Raw genomic sequence first — 19,973 nt, 5'->3', positions numbered from 1 at the left:
TTGTGCCACCATAGGAGAGACTCGAGAACCAGCCGGGGTAGAGTGGCAACCATGTCTAGATCGTCCCAAATTGGTCGACACACCAAGGTTATCCACGCCTGAAGAGGTCTGAGCCTCAGTCTGGCATGCTGTACTGTGACAGGTCGCCCCTCTCCAGTACACCTAATGTACCGGGGTACCACTGAGCCCGCCTGTTCCACTAGCCTGGGCTCCCTTACACTGTCCTGCTGAGCCAGGCCTTCAAGCCTCCTCCAGCACACACACAGGTAGGGACACACCTAGCTGCAGAAAGAAACAGACATTGAAATCAGCTCTGCATGGGAAGACTCAAATAGGGAATTGCCCAGCACTGAAGTGCACACCCCCTCTGGAGTGTAAACTCCAACTTGTATGGTCTTGCGCTCCACAGAGAACTGTACAGAGTAAGCAAATAAAATTCACTCTTTCTCAATGTGGAGGAAGATATGCATAGCTTTTTGCCTCCCCGTTATGAATTTCACAAACTGGTTTCAGAGAAAACAAAAACAAGTTTATTAACTACAAAATAGATTTTAAGTGAGTATAAGGGTTATCAAACAGATCAAAGCAGATTACCCAGCAAATGAAACAAACACACAAGCTAAGCTTAATACTAAAGAAACTGGTTACAAGTAGTAATTTCTCACCCTAAATGTTGTGTAAGAGAGAATGCAGTGTTTCTTGAAGGCAAACTGCTCTTGCTTGCAGCTTAAAACTCCAGGTATTTCTTTCACAGGCTAGACACCATCCCAGCCTGGGCTCAGCTCTTTCCCCTTCCCACCCGCTCTGTCTTTGTTTCTTAGATATTACCAGCAGTCATCCTGGGCAGGGATTCAGTGAAGAACAACCTTGATTAAGTCACTATCCGGCCTTAAATGGGTTTTACATATGGCAGAAACCCTTTGTTTTCCAATGTAGTTCCCCCATCCCCCTCAGTGGAAAAATACTGGCACTCTATTATGGAGTCCAGTACCAGGTGACTGATCACATGACTGCAGCGTCAAAGCAGCCATGAGTCAGAGGCTATCTGTAGCATGCCAGGATGGTGGGAGATTACCACGCTGAAAGACCTATTGTTTTTCCTAATGGGCCATTCAGACTGATTGCATTCTGTCTGGTGTGCATTCCCCAGGAGCAAACACTTTTGTAGTACAGATGTATAGTCAATATTCCTAACTTTAGATACAAAAATAAAACATGCATACCAATATGATCATCATATTCAGGAAATCATAACCTTTCCAATGATCTCACAAGACCCATTTTGCATAAAATACATCTTAGAGATGCTATAATCATATAACAATATTTCTATGAAGAATATGGGGTGTAGTGTCACATGTACTACTCCATGTGGCCAATGAGCTTTAGGCAATTCCTTGCTTTGGTGGTAGGGAACTGCCTGAAACCTTGTATGATGTCGCACAGGGTATGGAAATGCAGCTTTGGGAGATATGCTCTTGCCTGTGTTGAGTCCAACACTGCCCTTATGAACTCTATCCGCTGAACAGGGGACAGGGTTGACTTCTGTACGTTCAATAAAAGATTGCTCTTATGAGGCTCACATGCGCCTGCACTTGAGCTTTGGAGCAACCCTTGACCAGCCAGTCATCGAGGTATGGGAATACCTGCACCTGACTCTTGCGCAAGAAAGAAGCTACAACTGCCATGCACTTGGTAAATACTCAAGGTGCCACTGACAAGACGAAAGGAAGGACTGTGAACTGACAGTGATTGTGGTTCACCACAAACCTGAGATGCCTTCTGTGGGACGGCGTTATTGAAATATGAAAGTAAGCGTCCTTCAAATCGAGGGCAACATAATAGTCCCCCGGATTCAGGGAAGGAATAATGGAGGCCAAAGAGACCATGCGAAACTTCAGTTTCTTTATGAACTTGTTGAGGTCTAGGATAGACCTGAGGCCACCTTTGGCTTTCGATATTCAGAAATACCAGGAATAAAAATCCCTGCCCTTCAACTCCTGAGTTACCTTTTCCACCGCTCCCACACTTAGGAGCATGTGCACCTCCTACATGAGAAGCTGCTCGTGAGAGGGGTCCTGAAGAGGGAAGATGAAGAAGGGTGGAAGGGAGGGAGGGAGCTGAACTGGAAAGAGTATCCCCTTTCTATCCGGTGGAGCACCCAGAGATCTGATGTAATTCAGGCCCACGCAGGGTAGAAATGGAATAGGCGGCACGGGAAGGTAGGGATGGATGGGTCCAGAGTTTGGATTGGTGCGTTGCCCTCAGGCGCACCTTCCAAAGGTCTGCTTTTGACTTGAGGACTGTTCTGCTTGCCCAGAGCCCTGCTTCTATTATTTCTATTACGCCTTCTAGAGAAGTCTTGCCTGCTCTGAAGGTGGTAAAATTGAGACGGGGCTGCAGTTTAAAGTGCCTCCGATGCGTAGATGGAGTGTGAAGCCCCCCAGTAGAGTAAATTTTTCTCCCAAAGACATCCAGCTTTTTTGCATCACTGTTGCTGGGTGATGGGCCCTGGTGTGCTTGGGGGGGCGGTGGTGTATAAAAATGTTCGAATCCCTTAGAGCAGAGGTGGGCAAACTAGAGCCTGCGGGACCGTCCTGCTCAGCCCCCGAGCTCTGGCCCAGGAGGCTAGCCCTCAGCCCCTCCCCTGCTGTCCCCCCGCCCCCGCAACCTCAGCTTGCTTGCTCCATCGCCGGCGCAATGCTCTGGGCGGCAGGGCTCTGAGCTCCTGGGGCAGCGCAGCTGCAGAGCCTGGCCTGACCTGGTGCTCTGTGCTGCGTGGCTCAGCTTCAGCTGGGCGGCACGGCTGTAGCACCGCCAGCCACCGGTGCTCCAGGCAGTGCGGTAAGGGGGCAGAAAGCAGGGGGGTGTTGGATAGAGGACAGGAAAGTTCGGGGTGGTGGTCGGGGGCAGAGGTGTAGATAGGGGTCGGGCCAGTTGGGGGGAATAGGGGGTTGAATGGGGGCAGGGGTCCTGGGGGGGGTGTCCATCAGGAATGAGAGGAGAGGTTGGATGGGGCGATGGGGGTCCAGGGGCGGTCAGAGGACAGGGAGCGGGGGGGTGTGGATGGGGCAGGAGTCTCATAGGGGCTGTCAGGGAACGGGGGGGTTAGATGGGGCAGGAGTCCTGGAAGGATTGCGGGGGCAGATAGGAGGTGGGGGCCGGGCCACGACCCCCTCCCCTAACTGGCCCTCCATACAATTTACAAAACCCGATGCAGCCCTCAGGCCAAGAAGTTTGCCCGCCCCTGCCTTAGAGGAAATGAAATAATTTCTCTAGGTTCTCTTCACTGTCGGTGGCAGGGAGGCAGGGGTCTGCCAGTGTCTTGGTGGTCTCCTGTATAGTTTTTATGAGCGGGAGGGCAATCCGAGAGGGGCTCGAGGGTGCCAGAATGTCCACCATGGGATCCAATGTCTCAGCCACCTCCTCGACCCCGATCCCCAGGTTCTGGGTCACCCTGCTCAGGAGCTGATGGAGGACCCTATTATCCTCTAGTGCAGGAGCCTGGGAGGTTCCAGCCACTGCCTCATCTGGTGAAGATCAGGACGAGGCTCTATCTGGGACCTGCGCTTGTTCCTGACCCTCGGCACCGAGGGGATCGTGTGATACCGGGTCTTCCAGTATGGTGACTGGACCTGCGCTGAGGAGGATGGTGGAGGTGCGTGGGATACTGAAGCCACCAACACAAACCTCCTAGACTGGGGACCCCCGGCTTTGTTGGAATGCCCAGGGAGTCTAAAAAGACCACTGCGTTGGAGCCTGCCATTGCACAGGCCACAGCATCAGGTGGAATTGCTGCCTCTCCCTGTGCCACCTCAATCGTCTGTGCTCCGATCTAAGTCGGCTTCGCCTAGACCTAAAGGACTCAGACTCCAATTGGGAGGATTCACTATAGGAGGATCATGGGGGAGCAGTGCTGACCGATGCGGCTCTCCTGCCCGTCCGCTGCTAGAAGATGCCAGTGACCGGTGCCATGGGGATGGCAACTGGCGCAGTACAATTGCTGGCTTGCCTCGGGACAGCACCGAGTCTCTCGGGTGCCCTGTCTCGCTAAGGTGGAGAGGCGGTACCGTGAAGGCAATGAGCTCTCTGGCAGCCTCAAAGGTCACTGGCGTAGATGGCAATTACAACGCCTGCTCACGACCATCCCGGAGAGGGGAGTCTCAGGGGCCTGGACTCGACTGGTCCCTCAGTGGGCAGGAGTTGATGGAGCCCGACTAGGCAGTGCTGCGCTTAAGTGGCCCAACACGGGTCTCACTATGCCAGAGTCTTTCTGTGCCAGTCAGGACGTGGGTTAGCGCCCTGTGTCAGGTATCATCTTTTTGTGGGGCACAAGAGACTGGGAACAGTGCCGCACACTGCCCTGCATGGAGCCCTTGTGCGGAGAACTCTGTCTGTGCCGAGGGTCTCTATCTGAGTCCCTACTCGGTGCTGAAACTTCTCGTGTCGACTCCAGAGCACTATGCACCGATGCCAAGGTGCTCGGCGTTCACTCAGCTAACCCTGAGTCCCAGTGTGGACTGAGGGCAGCTTCTATAAGGAGTATCTTCAACCATTGATCCCTCTTCCTTTTGGATCCTGGGGTGAAATCCCCTGCGGATTCTATAACCGTCTTCTTGATGTGCTTCGCTTAGGCACTTTAAGCAGGAAGTGTGGGGGTCACTCCTAGGCATAGGTTTGCCACACACAGCGCAGAGTTTAAACCCTGGGGACCAAGGCATGCCCTGGTACTGGGGGGTGGACGGACAGGAGGGGGTACCCCCAGATGATATCTTATAAAAGACTAACTATATACTAACTACTACTATTACTAACTACTAATTTAACTATTTACAGGAGAAGTCTTAAGACTGCTGAGAGGTTTGCTGAAGCAAGAGAGAATGAGCATTCCGGCTAAATGTGACAGGCGGTAAGAAGAAACTGAAGTGGCAGCAGGTTGGCAGGGCCATATATTTGGCGCCAGGGAGGGAAAATCCTCTAGGGGAAAACCTTCTGGCTGCCATGCACACGGCGCGCACATACCCAATTGGAATCGACATGAGCAATCACTCGAAGAACTGATTGTTCCTTCCTTAATGGATTACTTTGCATTTGTCCTTATTGAATTTCATTCCCTCAGACCATTTCTCCAGTTTGTCCAGATCATTTTGAATTTTAATCCTAACCACCAAAGCACTTGCAACCCCTCCCAGCTTGGTACAGTCCACAAACTTTATAAGCGCACTCTCTGTGCCATTATCTAAATCATTGAAGAAGATATTGAACAGAACCAGACCCTCCTGTGGATAATACAGGCCTAAATTTTTTAAATAATCCTAATAAGTGACAGGGAAGTGCATCAACTGCCAGTGAGCTTTATGAAGCTCTTAATGGCCTTCACAACACCAACCACCCCCATCGGCTTCAGGAGATTTGCTGGGCCTCCCCCCACCCTCAGAATAGCAAGGGCCCCCCCGCCAAAGATTGAGTCCCCACTGTGAGCCATAGAAGGCTCGCGCCCACCCCATTAACCTAAAGACACTCATTAAAAGCCTCCTGAACTGCATGAGCCTTAAGATGCTAGTGGGACTTTGCACACACCTCCTGCAAACCTTAGTGCATTCTTCAGGGGCCAGCCAAACTACCTCCCCCAGCAAGCCTCATTAAGGCAGTTTTCTCTCCAATGAACCCTGAGCGGGTTAGCACTGGGGCTGATTTTATTGTCACTCATTAGTATGTACCAAGCCTAATAAGGCTCCTAGGACCTTGGGAGTGGTTATGAGGAACCCCAATGAGCCTACGAAGATTTGCAGGAAGTGAGGTTATTTCTCCTCTTAAGGCTCACTGATAAGCCTCTTAATATCTGTAGAAGGGATAGAATATCCTGCTGTACTGCCTCCCCATGTCCTCTTCTTCATTGTCTCCATGTTCTCACCTGCATATTCTCTTACTCTTTTGAACCCCATGCCCACACCACCCAAACACCCTCTTTTGGTTTTCCTCTTCAGTCCATAAGAAATGAGCACCTGAGGAGGTCTGCAGGAATGGTGGTACTGAGGCTACCAGGGGGTTGCAGGGCAGGGGCATTTCCACCCACCTTTAAAAGCTTAATCCAACAAACAATGTTAATGCTCACACTACACTTGTTCCTATGTTAGGATACAGCAAAAATCAGAAGAATTCTCTGTGAGGAACTTATCAGCCATCTCCATGTGATAACTCAAAATATAAACTTATCTTTCCCTTCATCATTTTCTTTTTAATTTATAAATATAGTCTTGGGTGTTCTTGGCTTTTTTTTTTTTTTTTTTTTTTTAACGACACTTAGGTTTTTAGGTTTTCAGTAGTTAGTTGGTGGCTTACTTTAAACTCAGAGCCAATGAGCTATTTGCACGTTACTATTTAAACTCCCAACTTTTAAAATTAGAATTTTGGACTTTCTGGACTAAGGCAAACCTACCTCAAACTCAGGCTTAATTTACCAATTTTAAGACAAAACATTGTTTTGCTGTGGGGATGGGTGGGGAACCAGAGAGGGCAATATCAGGCTTTCCAGAGAAATTCAGCTGAAAATTTAATTATAGAATGGTTACTGCCCCTTTCTAATATCCACTAAAAAACAACACTGAGCTAACACTATCTACACAACACAGGATATTTATGTGACAATAAGTAGGTATCTATTAGACTGAGATGTCTTTTCTTCCCCTTTCTCCACCTAATACTGGCCGTTGAAAACAATTCTAAATCAGACGCATTCTAAATCAGAGGGGCTAATGAAAAATCCACACACAAATAGAAACAAGAGGGGATATCTGAATTCAGCAGCATGAAGCCAATGAAGAAGTCCACCCAAATTTATTTTTTATAACTCATTTGGAATTGTTGTAACCGGAAAAAGAATTTTAACCGAAAACAATTTCAGGGCTGAAGTGCTGGCAACTGCTAGTTTATTCTAGGGAGAGCAGAGAACACTACTGCTATATGTAACTGTAGATATCTTTACATGGGTCAGGAATTTTTTTCACATTTTTGATTCTAACACAAAACCCACAAGCTCTTCGTTTTACCCCAGTTGCATCGCCAGAAAGAAATTACAATTAATTTGCATTATGTGCCTAATGCTGTGAGATAGCCCACCACTTATTCCATTATCATTGCTATCCAGATTGCCTGTCTCCTTACCAATGCTCAGCACCACTGTTTTTAGCCTGCTCAGCTTCCTGTAAGTGTCTCGTAGCTGCTGCAGCCAAAGCAGTTGCACTCTCATTCTGGAAATCAGCAGCTACAGCCTGGGTAAAAGAAATAATGACTGTCACTCTGTTTCTTTGTACAGGTGCATTTTAAACACTCTTTTTGCAGCTGTTATACTTCAAACTAGCCAGTACAAACTGTATGTAAGGGACAGTAGCAATTTTTGTAACAATCAAGTTGTAATTCAATACCATTTGGGTCCTTTAGACACAGAACACATTTCTTACCAGCAACAAGTCCTGTGCAGCAATCCTTACTGTATAGGAAAAAGTGTCGTCATCTTCATCCTCCACAAATTGCTGTGGATTTGCAGTCCAGACTTTTATCTGAAACAAAAGCAGGGGGAAAATCATAATAGTTCAGTGTCATCTGGATGACCTTGAACACTGGAGTGACAAATGGAATAAAATTCAGTAGTACCAAGTGCAGAGTCATGCATTTAGGGTCTAATAAGAATTTCTGTTACAAGCTGGGGCTCATCAGGTGCAAGCAACAGAGACCTGGGAGCATGGGATGATCACAGGATGACTATGAGCCACCAGTTGATGTGGCCATGAAAAAGGCAAACATGATCCTATGATGTATTAGGTGAGGCATTTCCAATAGAGATAGAGAAATATTAATGCCATTGTACAAGGCATTAGTAGGACCTCATTTGGAATACTGTGTACAGTTCTCATCACCTATGCTGAAGAAAGATTAAACTATACCGGAACAGGTGCAGAGAAGAGCTACTAGTCTGATAAGGAGCGTGGACAGCCTATCTTAAGAGGGGAGATTGAAAGAGTTTAGCTTGTTTAGTCTAGCAAAACAAAGACTGGAAGAAGATATGATTGTTCTATAAACACATTAGGGAGTAAACACCAGGAAGGGTGAAGAACTATTGAAACTGAAGGCAAGAACAAATGGATATAAACTGGCCATGAAGAAATTCAGGCTGGAAATTAGAAGGTTTCTAACCATCAGAGGGTGAAGTTCTGGAATAGCCCTCTAATAGGAATCGTGGGGGCAAAACACTTATTTAGTTTTGAGAGAGCTGGACAAATTTATGAGATGGAAACTTTTTTAAAGACACCATAACAGAGGCTCAACTTAAATGTATACCCCAAATTTAAGAACATAGTAAGAAAACCTAAAAAGAGCCACCACGACTAAACAAAGTAAAAGAAGCAGTGAGAGGCAAAAAGGCATCCTTTAAAAAGTTGAATCCTAATGAGGAAAATAGAAAGGAGCATAAACTCTGGGAAACGAAATGTAGGTCCCTCACCAAAGGCTCTTAAGCAAACAGTCATGGGATAAGAGAGAAGGTTCTCTCATGGACTGGTAACTGGTTAAAAGATAGGAAACACAGGGTAGATATAAATGGTCAGTTTTCAGAATGGAAAGAGGTAATAGTGGTGTCCCCCAGGGGTCTGTACTGGGCCCTGTCCTATTTAACATATTCATAAATGATCTGGAAAACCGGGTAAACAGTGAGGTGGCAAAATTTGCAAATGATACAAAACTACTCAAAATAGTTAAATCCCAGGCAGACTGTGAAGAGCTACAAAGGGATCTCTCAAAACTGGGTGACTGGGCAACAAAATGGCAGATTGAATTCAATGTTGATCAATGCAAAGTAATACACATTAGAAAACATAATCCCAACTATATTTTTATAAAATTATGGGGTCTAAATTATCTGTTACCACTCAAGAAAGATCTTGAAGTCATTGTGGATAGTTCTCTGAAAACATCCACTCAACGTGCAGCAGCAGTCAAAAAAGCAGACAATGTTGGGAATCATTGAGAAAGGGATAGATAAGACAGAAAATATCCATGGTACGCCCACATCTTGAATACTGCATGCAGATGTGGTTGCCCCATCTCTAAAAAGATATATTGGACTTGGAAAAGGTTTAGAAAAGGGCCACAAAAATGATTAGGGGTATGGAACGGCTGCCCTATGAGGAGAGATTAAAAAGACTGGGACTTTTCAGCTTGAAAAAGAGATGACTGGGGGGGGAGGGGGGGGGAAGGGAGAGAGATATGATAGAGGTCTAGAAAATCATGACTGGCGTGGAGAAAGTAAATAAGAGTGTTATTTACTCATTCTCATAACACAAGAACTAGGGGTTACCCGATATAATTAATAGGCAGCAGGTTTAAAACAAACAAAAGGAAGTATTTTTTCACACAACATACAGTCAACCTGTGGAACTCCTTGCCAGAGGATGTTGTGAAGGCCAAGACTATAACAGAGTTCAAAAAAGAACTAGATAAATTCATGGAGGATAGGTCCATCGATGGCCATTAGCCAGGATGGGCAGGGATGGTGTCCTTAGCCTCTGTTTGCCAGAAGCTGGGAATGGGTGACAAGGAATGGATCACTTGATGTTTACCTGTTCTGTTCATTCCCTCTGGGGAATCTGGCATTGACCACTGTCGGAAGACGGGATACTGGGCTAGATGGATCTTTGGTCTAACTCAGTATGGCCGCCCTTATGTTCTTATGTTTGTGACGGAGGGAGAGGGGGAGAAGGGCTTCAGCAATTACAAGCAGCGGTCAGAAAAGAATTCCCTTCCCCACAGTGTATTCTCGGAGGTTTTTTTTTTTTTTTAAGTCTGCTTTCTCTGAAGCATCAGGAATGACCATGACTGGAGACAGGCCACTAGGTGGGGTGAGCCAGGGCTCTGAGATAGCATCAACAGTCTGTCTCTCTCGAGTCCTTGTCTGGCTGATTCTTGCTCACAGTCTCAGGATCTAACAGATTGCCATATGGGGGGTCAGGAAGAAATTTCCCCCCAGGACAGAATGAAAGTGACCCTGAGGGTTTTTGCCTTCCCCTCCAGAGTGCGGGTATAGGTCACTTGCCAGGATTATCTGTGTCTGTCTCATTTAATCATTACCCTGCCATTATCGGGGCCTCTAGCACTGGGTCACCTTGATCCCTCCTATTCTCTGCCTGTGGCACACAATAGTATAGTCTCCTGTGGGACTCATTTACTTTGGTCTCATTTCTGTTGAGTTTAGTGTGTGGTGCTAGGTGGCATTGGTGGCCTGTGATATACATGAGATCAGACAAGATGATCTAGTGGTTCCTTCTGGCCTTAACCTCTATGACTAATAAACATAGGAAATAAACAGAAGACACCTATTCAGTTATCATGATTAAGGCTGTGAATCATTCACGGAAGTCATGGCTTCCGTGACCTCCATGAATTTTGCGGTGCTGGTGTGGCTGACCCCAGGACCACACCAGCAGCTGGAGAAGCCCCGGGCCAGCCGCTGCTCTGGCAGCCCCAGGCAGCTGGTCCCTGGCACTGCCCTGGAACAGTGATCCAGGACTGCTGGGGGACCCCACCCCCCTCAGCGGCAGTCTTCAGGAGCGCGCCCGCCCCCAGCAGAGAAGATTTAGTCACAGGTATTTTTAGTAAAAGTCATGGACAGGTCATGGGGCCGTGACTTTTTGTTTATTGCCCGTAACCTGTCCATGACTTTTACTAAAATGCCCGTGACTAAAAAATAGCCTTAATCATAACTCCTTCCCACCTAAATCCTTTCTAGTGCTTCATCTGCTAGTTTAATCTCTCATGTGAACAGGATTCCATTGTTTGCCTCTTTTACTTTCTACATGTTCACTTACCTGCTCCTCTGTGATCTGCATGTAGAGAATGATGTAATATATCAGCTCTGGCAAAGCTTTCTTCACTGTGCTTTTAAATTTGTGATTTTCCAACAAGGCATGTACAAACTCAAATATGCTGAACACTAGGTTTTCAAAGCCCAACACTTCACCTGAACAAAGAAACAAGGGGAAAGTTTCACAACTGACTGTGTCAAATCATGGACCTGCATAAATGACTGGCAAATATTAATATTACAGTCTGTTAACAGGTCAGGCAGGATAATCTCTGGTCTCGCTCCTGGGGTAGTGAGAGCTGGGACTACTGCTGAGACAACACTGTTCCACCTTAGGAGAAGCCTGCCACCCCTTGCATTTCATAGCACCCTCTTGGAATGATTAAGTGGCAACACTGTCCAGTTTTGACAGAAGTCCTGTGTTCTTCATGGCCAAGGAGATAAAAATTACACATATGGCCAGGGATTTTCTAACAGACAAGGAAATGATTGCATTTTTAAAAGAATGTAACCAGTGTCCCTTTAACAATAGCCTTACTCTTCAATGCTAGCTGGAAAATCAATGAATCCTTTGGTGTAACTCACAGAACGTCAAACCCCACTCCACCACCACAGTTGCATATAAGCGAACAGTATATACAGAAACAGGAATACAAATTTGTCTAGGTCATTGTTCTGAAATCAGTACTTGTTTAGATGCGTTTCCCTACTCTCTCCCTACAGAGAACAGAAGTGTATCATTACTATCACTTACCATCAGAATCCACAGGGTCCTCTACCTCTTCTGTATAATTCACTTCTGTTCTCACATAGGTATAGCAAGTAGTTAAGTAAATAAGAGCAACCATTTAGCTTACACATTATTAGAGGATTGCTTCTATTCAGTAACAAACCCACTCAAATTATTAAGTCTTTATATGATTTCCTAAAGCAAATAAGTTTTCACATTACAGCAAAAAGTCATCATTGTATTTCAAGTAGAATAATTAAACATGAAATGTATAAAAGCAAGAGTAACCTGTATTAATTTTTTCAAGTAGATTTGTTAAAGACAGACAATATAATTATGTTCATTGACAGATTTCAGATGACATCTTTTGATTCAGTTTAAAAATCCACTGAGGATAGTGTGTGGATGAGAGAAGGTATGATCTAAAACTTCATTCTCACTAATGAGATTTTAATATCAATGGAACCACAGGGCAGAAAGTTTGGTTTCTAACTGAAAATTTACACCAGCAAAAAAAGGGGAGAAAGTCTAAGAGAAAGATCCAAGTTACAAGTCAAATTAAGAGTGATCCACTAGAAAATATTTTAGTGATACTGACATCCAAAACACCATTCTGTGAAGCTAAAACCTTCTAGCAATTCTTTTTACTCCTTTTAATCCTCTATGCTCCTAAACGTAGCTGTATACACCATCCAACATATAGCAGCAAGATTTTAGAACACAAGATGTTCCGATTAGCCCATTACTCAATGATGGGGTGGGGGGGAGACAATAACAGAAAATGTAGAAATGGTAGAGGTGCTTAATGACTTTGTTTTGGTTTTCACCAACAAGGTTGGTGGCAATTGGACGTCTAACATAGTGAATGCCAGTGAAAATGAGGTAGGATCAGAGTATAAAATAGGGAAAGAACAAGTCAAAAATGACTTAGACAAGTTAGATGTCTTCAAATCACCAGGGCCTGATTAAATGCATCCTAGACTGCTCAAAGAGCTGACTGAGGAGATATCTGAGCCATGAGAATTTATCTTTGAAAAGTCATGGAAGACGGGAGACATTCCAGAATACAGGAAAAGGGCAAATATAGTGCCCAACTATAAAAGACAACCCGGGGAATTACAGACCAGTCATCTTAACTTCTGTACCCGGAAAGATAATGGAGCAAATAATTAAGAAATCAATTTGCAAACACCTAGAAGATGAGGTGATAAGTAACAGTCATCATGGATTTGTCAAGAACATATAGTGTTAAACCAACCTGATACCCTGTAAAAGAGAGCTAACAAGCCTTGTGGATAGGGAAGAAGCAGTAGATGTGGTATATCTTGACTTTAGTAAAGCTTTTGATACTGTCTCGCATGACCTTCTCATAAACAAACTAGGGAAATACTACCAAGATGGAGCCACTATAAGGTGGAAAACCGTTCCCAGGGAGTAGCTATCAGTGGTTCACAGTCATGCTGAAAGGGCATAATGAGTGGGGGGAATCAATTCTGGGTCTGGTTCTGTTCAGGATCTTCATCAATGATTTAGATAATGACATAGAGAGTACATGTATAAAGTTTGGGGACGATACCAAGCTGGGAGTGGTTGCAAGTGCTTTGGAGGACAGGATTAAAATTCAAAATCATCTGGATAAACTGGAGAAATGGTCTGAAGTAAATAGGATGAAATTCAATAAGGACAAATGCAAAGTACTCCACTTAGGAAGGAACAATCAGTTGCACACATAAAAAAAGGGAAATGACTGCCTAGGAAGGAGTACTGTGGAAACGGATCTGGGGATCATAGTGGATCAAAAGCTAAATATGAGAGTCAACAGTGTAATGCTGTTGCAAAAAAAGCGAACATCATTCTAAGATGTATTAGCAGGAGTATTGTAAACAAGACATGAGAAGTAATTCTTCTGCTCTACTCTGCGCTGAATAGGCCTCAGCTAGAGTACTGTGTCCAGTTCTGGGTGCCACATTTCAGGAAAGATGTAGACAAATTGAAGGAAGTCCAGAGAAGAGCAACAAAAGTGATTAAAAGTCTAGAAAATATGACCTATGAAGGAAGATTGAAAGAACTGGGTTTGTTGAGTCTGGATAAGAGAAGACAGAGGAGACATGAGGGTGCTAAAGGAGTTGGCGGGTGACATTGCAGAGCCATTAGCCATTATTTTTGAAAACTCATGGCGATCGGGGGAGGTCCCAGATGACTGGAAAAAAGGCTAATGTAGTGCCCATCTTTAAAAAAGGGAAGGAGGAGGATCCGGGGAACTACAGGCCAGTCAGCCTCACCTCAGTCCCTGGAAAAATCATGGAGCAGGTCCTCAAGGAATCAATTATGAAACATTTAGAGGAGAGGAAAGTGATCAGGAACAGTCAGCATGGATTCACGAAGGGGAAGTCGTGCCTGACTAACCTAATTGCCTTCTATGATGAGATAACTGGCTCTGTGGATGAGGGGAAAGCAGTGGATGTGTTATTCCTTGACTTTAGCAAAGCTTTTGATACGGTCTCCCACAGTATTCTTGCTGCCAAGTTAAAGAAGTATGGGCTGGATGAATGGACTGTAAGGTGGATAGAAAGCTGGCTAGATCGTCGGCTCAACGGGTAGTGATCAATGGCTCCATGTCTAGTTGGCAGCCGGTTTCAAGCGGAGTGCCCCAAGGGTCGGTCCTGGGGCCGGTTTTGTTTAATATCTTTATTAATGATCTGGAGGATGGTGTGGACTGCACTCTCAGCAAGTTTGCAGATGACAGTAAACTAGGAGGCGTGGTAGATACACTAGAGGGTAGGGATCGGATACAGAGGGACCTAGACAAATTAGAGGATTGGGCCGAAAAAAACCTGATGAGGTTCAACAAGGACAAGTGCAGAGTCCTGCACTTAGGACGGAAGAATCCCATGCACTGCTACAGACTAGGGACCGAATGGCTAGGTAGCAGTTCTGCAGAAAAGGACCTAGGGGTCACAGTGGATGAGAAGCTGGATATGAGTCAACAGTGTGCTCTTGTTGCCAAGAAGGCTAACGGCATTTTGGGCTGTATAAGTAGGGGCATTGCCAGCAGATCCAGGAACGTGATCATTCCCCTTTATTCGACATGGGTGAGGCCTCATCTGGAATACTGTGTCCAGTTTTGGTCCCCACACTACAAGAAGGATGTGGAAAAATTGGAAAGGGTCCAGTGGAGGGCAACAAAAATGATTAGGGGTCTGGAACACATGACTTATGAGGAGAGGCTGAGGGAACTGGGATTGTTTAGTCTCCAGAAGAGAAGAATGAGGGGGGATTTGATAGCAGCCTTCAACTACCTGAAGGGGGGTTCCAAAGAGGATGGAGCTTGGCTGTTCTCAGTGGTGGCAGATGACAGAACAAGGAGCAATGGTCTCAAGTTGCAGTGGGGGAGGTCCAGGTTGGATATCAGGAAAAACTATTTCACTAGGAGGGTGGTGAAACACTGGAATGCGTTACCTAGGGAGGTGGTGGAGTCTCCTTCCTTGGAGGTTTTTAAGGCCCGGCTTGACAAAGCCCTGGCTGGGATGATTTAGCTGGGAATTGGTCCTGCTTTGAGCAGGGGGTTGGACTAGTTGACCTCTTGAGGTCCCTTCCAACTCTGATATTCTATGATTCTATGAAATCAAATCCATCCTGCCACAGACTTCCCATGAAACTTCAGGCTTGTTTACACAAGACCCAGAATTCACACTACTGGGGTGTGATTTGAGAGCACATCAGTGCATTGTGCTTTAAATCCCCATGTAGTACCTGCTAGCATCCATTGATGTAGTTGTGTTTGAAACAGGATTACATCAATGCACACTTAGAACACACCAGCAGGGTCCACACAGGGGAGATAGAGTGCAGTACTCTACAAATCATAGCCCCATAGTGCAAACTCTGGGGCCATGTAGACAAGCCCTTTATTATTATTATTTTTAATTAGAATGACCATAATCTAATTCTCACGGTCCCCTCCTCATACCTACATGAAGGTAGGTCCAATCCCACTGAGTAACATTAGTATGAATTTAAAGACCAACCAGGTTTGCAGTAGAGTAATCTAGCAAAATTGGCCTGAGCTAAGTAGCAAGGTGTTAGATCAGGCACACCTTAGGAAATTACTTTGACCCCCCAGCTCTAGAAGAAATGCTCTAGTTTAACCACAGGTTAACAGGCATGATGCAGGAATTACTGGGTGAAATTCTTGGACTATTGATCACAATGGTCCATTTTGGTTTTAAAAATCTATGAATTAGTTGGTAACACAGTAAGGGCAGTAAGTTATTTGAGACTTATGTAACCAATTGTTTCTTTTGTTTCCTGTCTGTCATGATAAACTGATTGCTTTTCAATTTGCCTACAGCTATGTACAAGATCTGTGCACAAGATCTGTGTACAATTGCTTTCTTCTTATGAGATGCCTCAAGAGCTCTTTTTTTCTATTTTAAACCACACACATTAGGAAAAAGGATATAAGGCTGCACTTTCTGTAAGTGTATTCCAAACAATCGGCAGGATCTGCTGCATGGAGGAAACCATGTGTTTAGGATAGTTCTTCACTAGGGCTGTCACGGCCTGGAAAACAAAAACATCAATGGAACAATTCATTGATAAATTCATTCAATGTATCAGATTAAAGAAGTTAGAACAAGTCACCTTGGCAAAATACTTCCTTCAAAAACCTCAAATATTCTGCTCACATTTGCTCTTTGGCAAGGACTGAAAGGCTCAGAGGAGAATAGGATATGAAGAGGATTTTAATAGTATGCTAGTGCTGAGATATTGTGGTAAATAAGCACAATAAAAAGCCATTTGATGCAGACAGATTAAAAAATTATCACATTTAGATCACTATTTTAAACATGGTTCAGGCCACTGGTTACCCTCTGATGGCTTTTCCGTCAACTACCACCTCTAACTCTGCATCCTTGTCAGTGTCAGAGATACAGGGTATCAGAACCTGAACTGCTGATACCCACAGGGATTGATCCTCTTTAGATCTGTAGCCAAGGATAAAACTTATCAGGTATATTCAGGATGTAGAAGTGAAATATAAACATTAACTAATGTTGTAATACTGGGCCTACATGCCTCAGACCGGCAAGATATTTAACTTATCCAAACAAGGCCTCCGATCTAAAGATTGGTTAGCTTTTCACATCAGCCTATGTATGACTATGTCACAAGATAAGACAGTCACATGAATAGATGTATTAACTGCTGATATTTAGGAAATATATACAGTAATGTACCAGTTAAAGTATTTTGGAGATTTTTGCAAATACAGTAGAACCCATTTATCTGGTCTAGTTGGGACCAGGGCCAGATAAAATAATCAAAAGTGGAGTCCTGGGTGTTCAGTAAATGCAGAGAGCCAATTAAGGGAGGGTCAAATAAACAGGGTTCTACTTTATAGGCATCAAGTTATGGTGACTGATTAATGTAAACTGTAATGAGTATAAGGGGAACTAACAAGTTAACTTATGAAAAATAGGGCACCCCAAACATAGTTAAGTGTGGAAGTTCAAATAAGGAAATGGGGTTGAAACCTCCATAAATAGATATGAACCCCAGTGGGCAACAGTGTAACACCTTTAAAAACTGTATCCCAGCCTGCATGCCTTGGAAATGCCACAACGAAATCCACTGGTGACTGTAACAATGAAGACAAGGGGGAAGGCTTCCCAGCAGGAAATGTGAGTGATCACAGTCATAGGGCTAAACATTTTGCACTCACTCTCTCTCTATCTGCTGTTGTATTTCGGTGTTTGTGGGAGTTTAGTGGATTTGTTAAAAAGGGAACTTGTGGTAAATTGCAAATTTTCTCATCTACTCCTCAGGTCTCTCATTCTAATGACACTGATAATAATTTTCCTGATGCTGTAACTGCTCAGGAGACCAAACCCTTATTGACCACTGCAGACTAAGATTAATCAATACATAAACTTTGTAATGTTTCCTCAGTTAGGCCAGAAGTCAAGGATGAAGCATTACGAAGTTTGTACTACCTATGTCTACGTTCCATTATTAAATTCGTAAATCCACCATTTTCCATCAGTGCAAATCATTTAAACCACAAAGTAGCTTCTTGTCAATTTTGTATCTCTCCCTGTCTGGTCCATGTCCCTGCCTGTAACCAGTCCCTTGGGAGTGACATCCTCCCCCCTTTAGTGTGCCGAGATCCACACAGTTCCCCCCAGGGCAGGCCTGCATCCTCCAAGACTCTGAAATCGTGCCATTGGACATTGTCAATCCCACTCTCTCTCCATGGCTCTCTGGACTGAATCCAGCCAAGCCAAGCCAGACCCCTATGGGAGATCTGTCCGTTACTCCTTCAGGGTGCAATGCTCCCTGTAAGTATTTGCAGTGACACCAGGCAGCATTTTCAAAACAAGGTAACGATACATTAGTCACCTGGAAAACAGAATCTGAAAGTCATAGAATCATAGAATATCAGGGTTGGAAGGGACCCTCAGGAGGTCATCTAGTCCAAACCCCTGCTCAAAGCAGGACCAATCTCCAGGCAGATTTTTGCCCCAGTTCCCTAAGTGGCCCCCTCAAGGATTGAACTCACAACCCTGGGTTTAGCAGGCCAAGGCTCAAGCCACTGAGCTATCCCTCCCTCCTCAGGGTAGCAAAGAGGGGCAATGGTTAAGACAGAGTTCAAACTGGACACCACCAAGTCAGCTACAGTAGAATCTCAGAATTACGAACACCATAACTGAACAAAAATTATGGTCGTTCTTTCAAAAGTTTACAACTGAACAATGACTTAATACAGCTTTGAAACTTTACTATGCAGAAGAAAAATGCTGCTTTCCCTTTATCATGTTTAACACAGTACTATACTGTATCTACCTTTTTTTTTTTTCCTGTCTCTGCTGCTGCCTGATTGTGTACTTCTGGTTCAAATGATGTGTGTGGTTGACTGGGTAGTTCGTAACTCTGGTGTGCATAACTCTGAGGTTCTACTGTATACAACTGGAGAAGCCATCTTGGCACACACATTCTCTCTCTCTCTGTCTCTTTTGTCCCAGGTGTGTGTGAATGTTGTATCTGTGAGCTCCACTCTTAACAGATCCACCTGACACCCCATTGTTCTCCTGCTCTGCTCTTTGGCCTCTGCTCTGCCTTCCTGCAAAGGGGTGGGGAGAGGGGATCTCCTTCCTCTTGCTCAGAGGTGGGCAAACTAAGGCCCATGGGCCAGATGTGGCCCACGGGACCCTCCTGTCTGGCCCCTGAGCTCCTGGCCCGGGAGCCTAGCCCCCAGCCCCTCCCCTGATATCCGCCCTCCCCTGCAGCCTCAGCTCACGCCAGCGAAATGCTCTGGGCAGCAGGGCTGCGAGCTCTTGTCAGGCAGCGCAGCTGCAGAGCAGAGGCCTGACACGGTGCTCTCTGCTGCCCTGTAACGTGACTGGCTCCAGCCGGAAGGCATGGCTGCCTGTCCTGGTGCTGTGGGCGGCACGGTTGTAGCACCGCCAGCCACTGGTGCTCCAGGCAGCGCAGTAAGGGGGCAGGGAGTGGGGGGGGGAGTTGGATAGAGGGCAGGGGAGTTCAGGATGATGGTCAGGGGATGGGAGTGTGGATAGGGGTCGGGGTGGTCAGAGGACGGGGAACAGGGGGGTTGAATGGAGGCAGGAATCCCGGGGGGGGAGGCAGTCAGGAAGGAGAGGGGGGGTTGGATGGGGTGGCAGGGGGCAGTCAGGGGCAGGGTTCTGGGGGCAGTCAGGGGACAGAGAGAAGGGGTGGTTGGATGGAGCAGGTGTTCCATTTTTGTTCCTTTCCCCTAAATCCTGTTATATACTGGACAGGGAACATCCTCAAATGTCTGGAAAGAGCCTAGCTCATAGTGGGCACGATCGTAAGCAAACAGTAGCAGCATAGAGTGCTAAAGCCAGATATTCTCAGTAAAAGAGTTCTGGCAGGTACTGGTTAATGTGTTTTATTCCTCAACAGTATGTCTACAAATTGTAGTGCTGCTGAAATCTTTCCAAAAATATTGGAAACTACCTGATTTTCTACATACAAAAACTGAGAAGGAGAGAGAATTAGCATTAATCAGTTAATCTGTTCCAGGTAACAGTAAGAAAAACATAAGCATAACTTTCCCTACCACCTTAACGTTCAATTGGACCATGAATGTCTAAATCTTCTTTTTTAGATTTCATGTGGTAGTAAAGAAATACTACAGTAATACTCTGATGGTACTTTGAAAATGTCACTTAATTGGAGCCTTCGTGATGTAAGTTACTGCATACTAAGTATATTGCACCCAAAATCCCTTGTATTATGTTCTTTGTATGCTTCAAACCCATTTATCAGACTATTTTTGCAAGAAATGTCAGCTAATCTGCAGTGAAATAATTAACAATCGTGATATTTAAACTGTCATCCTTAGGT

General features: G+C 45.2%; 1 protein-coding gene across 3 annotated transcripts in view; it reads right to left on the bottom strand.

Annotated features, from left to right (window-relative positions):
• IPO9 (importin 9) overlaps window positions 1-19,973 on the bottom strand; it is a 185,059-nt gene that overhangs the window by 83,098 nt on the left and 81,988 nt on the right. For all 3 annotated transcript variants that reach the window (XM_054025480.1, XM_054025477.1, XM_054025479.1), the window contains 5 exons: window positions 16,048-16,148; window positions 11,610-11,668; window positions 10,860-11,011; window positions 7,461-7,559; window positions 7,165-7,271 (listed from right to left, as the gene is read on the bottom strand). In XM_054025480.1, coding sequence (XP_053881455.1) covers window positions 7,165-7,271; window positions 7,461-7,559; window positions 10,860-11,011; window positions 11,610-11,668; window positions 16,048-16,148 — 518 coding nt within the window. The remainder of the gene's footprint in view (window positions 1-7,164; window positions 7,272-7,460; window positions 7,560-10,859; window positions 11,012-11,609; window positions 11,669-16,047; window positions 16,149-19,973) is intronic.

Source organism: Malaclemys terrapin, chromosome 4 (genome assembly GCF_027887155.1).
Source record: "Malaclemys terrapin pileata isolate rMalTer1 chromosome 4, rMalTer1.hap1, whole genome shotgun sequence".
NCBI lineage: Eukaryota > Metazoa > Chordata > Testudines > Emydidae > Malaclemys > Malaclemys terrapin.
Note: the sequence above shows the minus strand (reverse complement) of the source record. Positions and strands in the feature narration are given on the sequence as shown.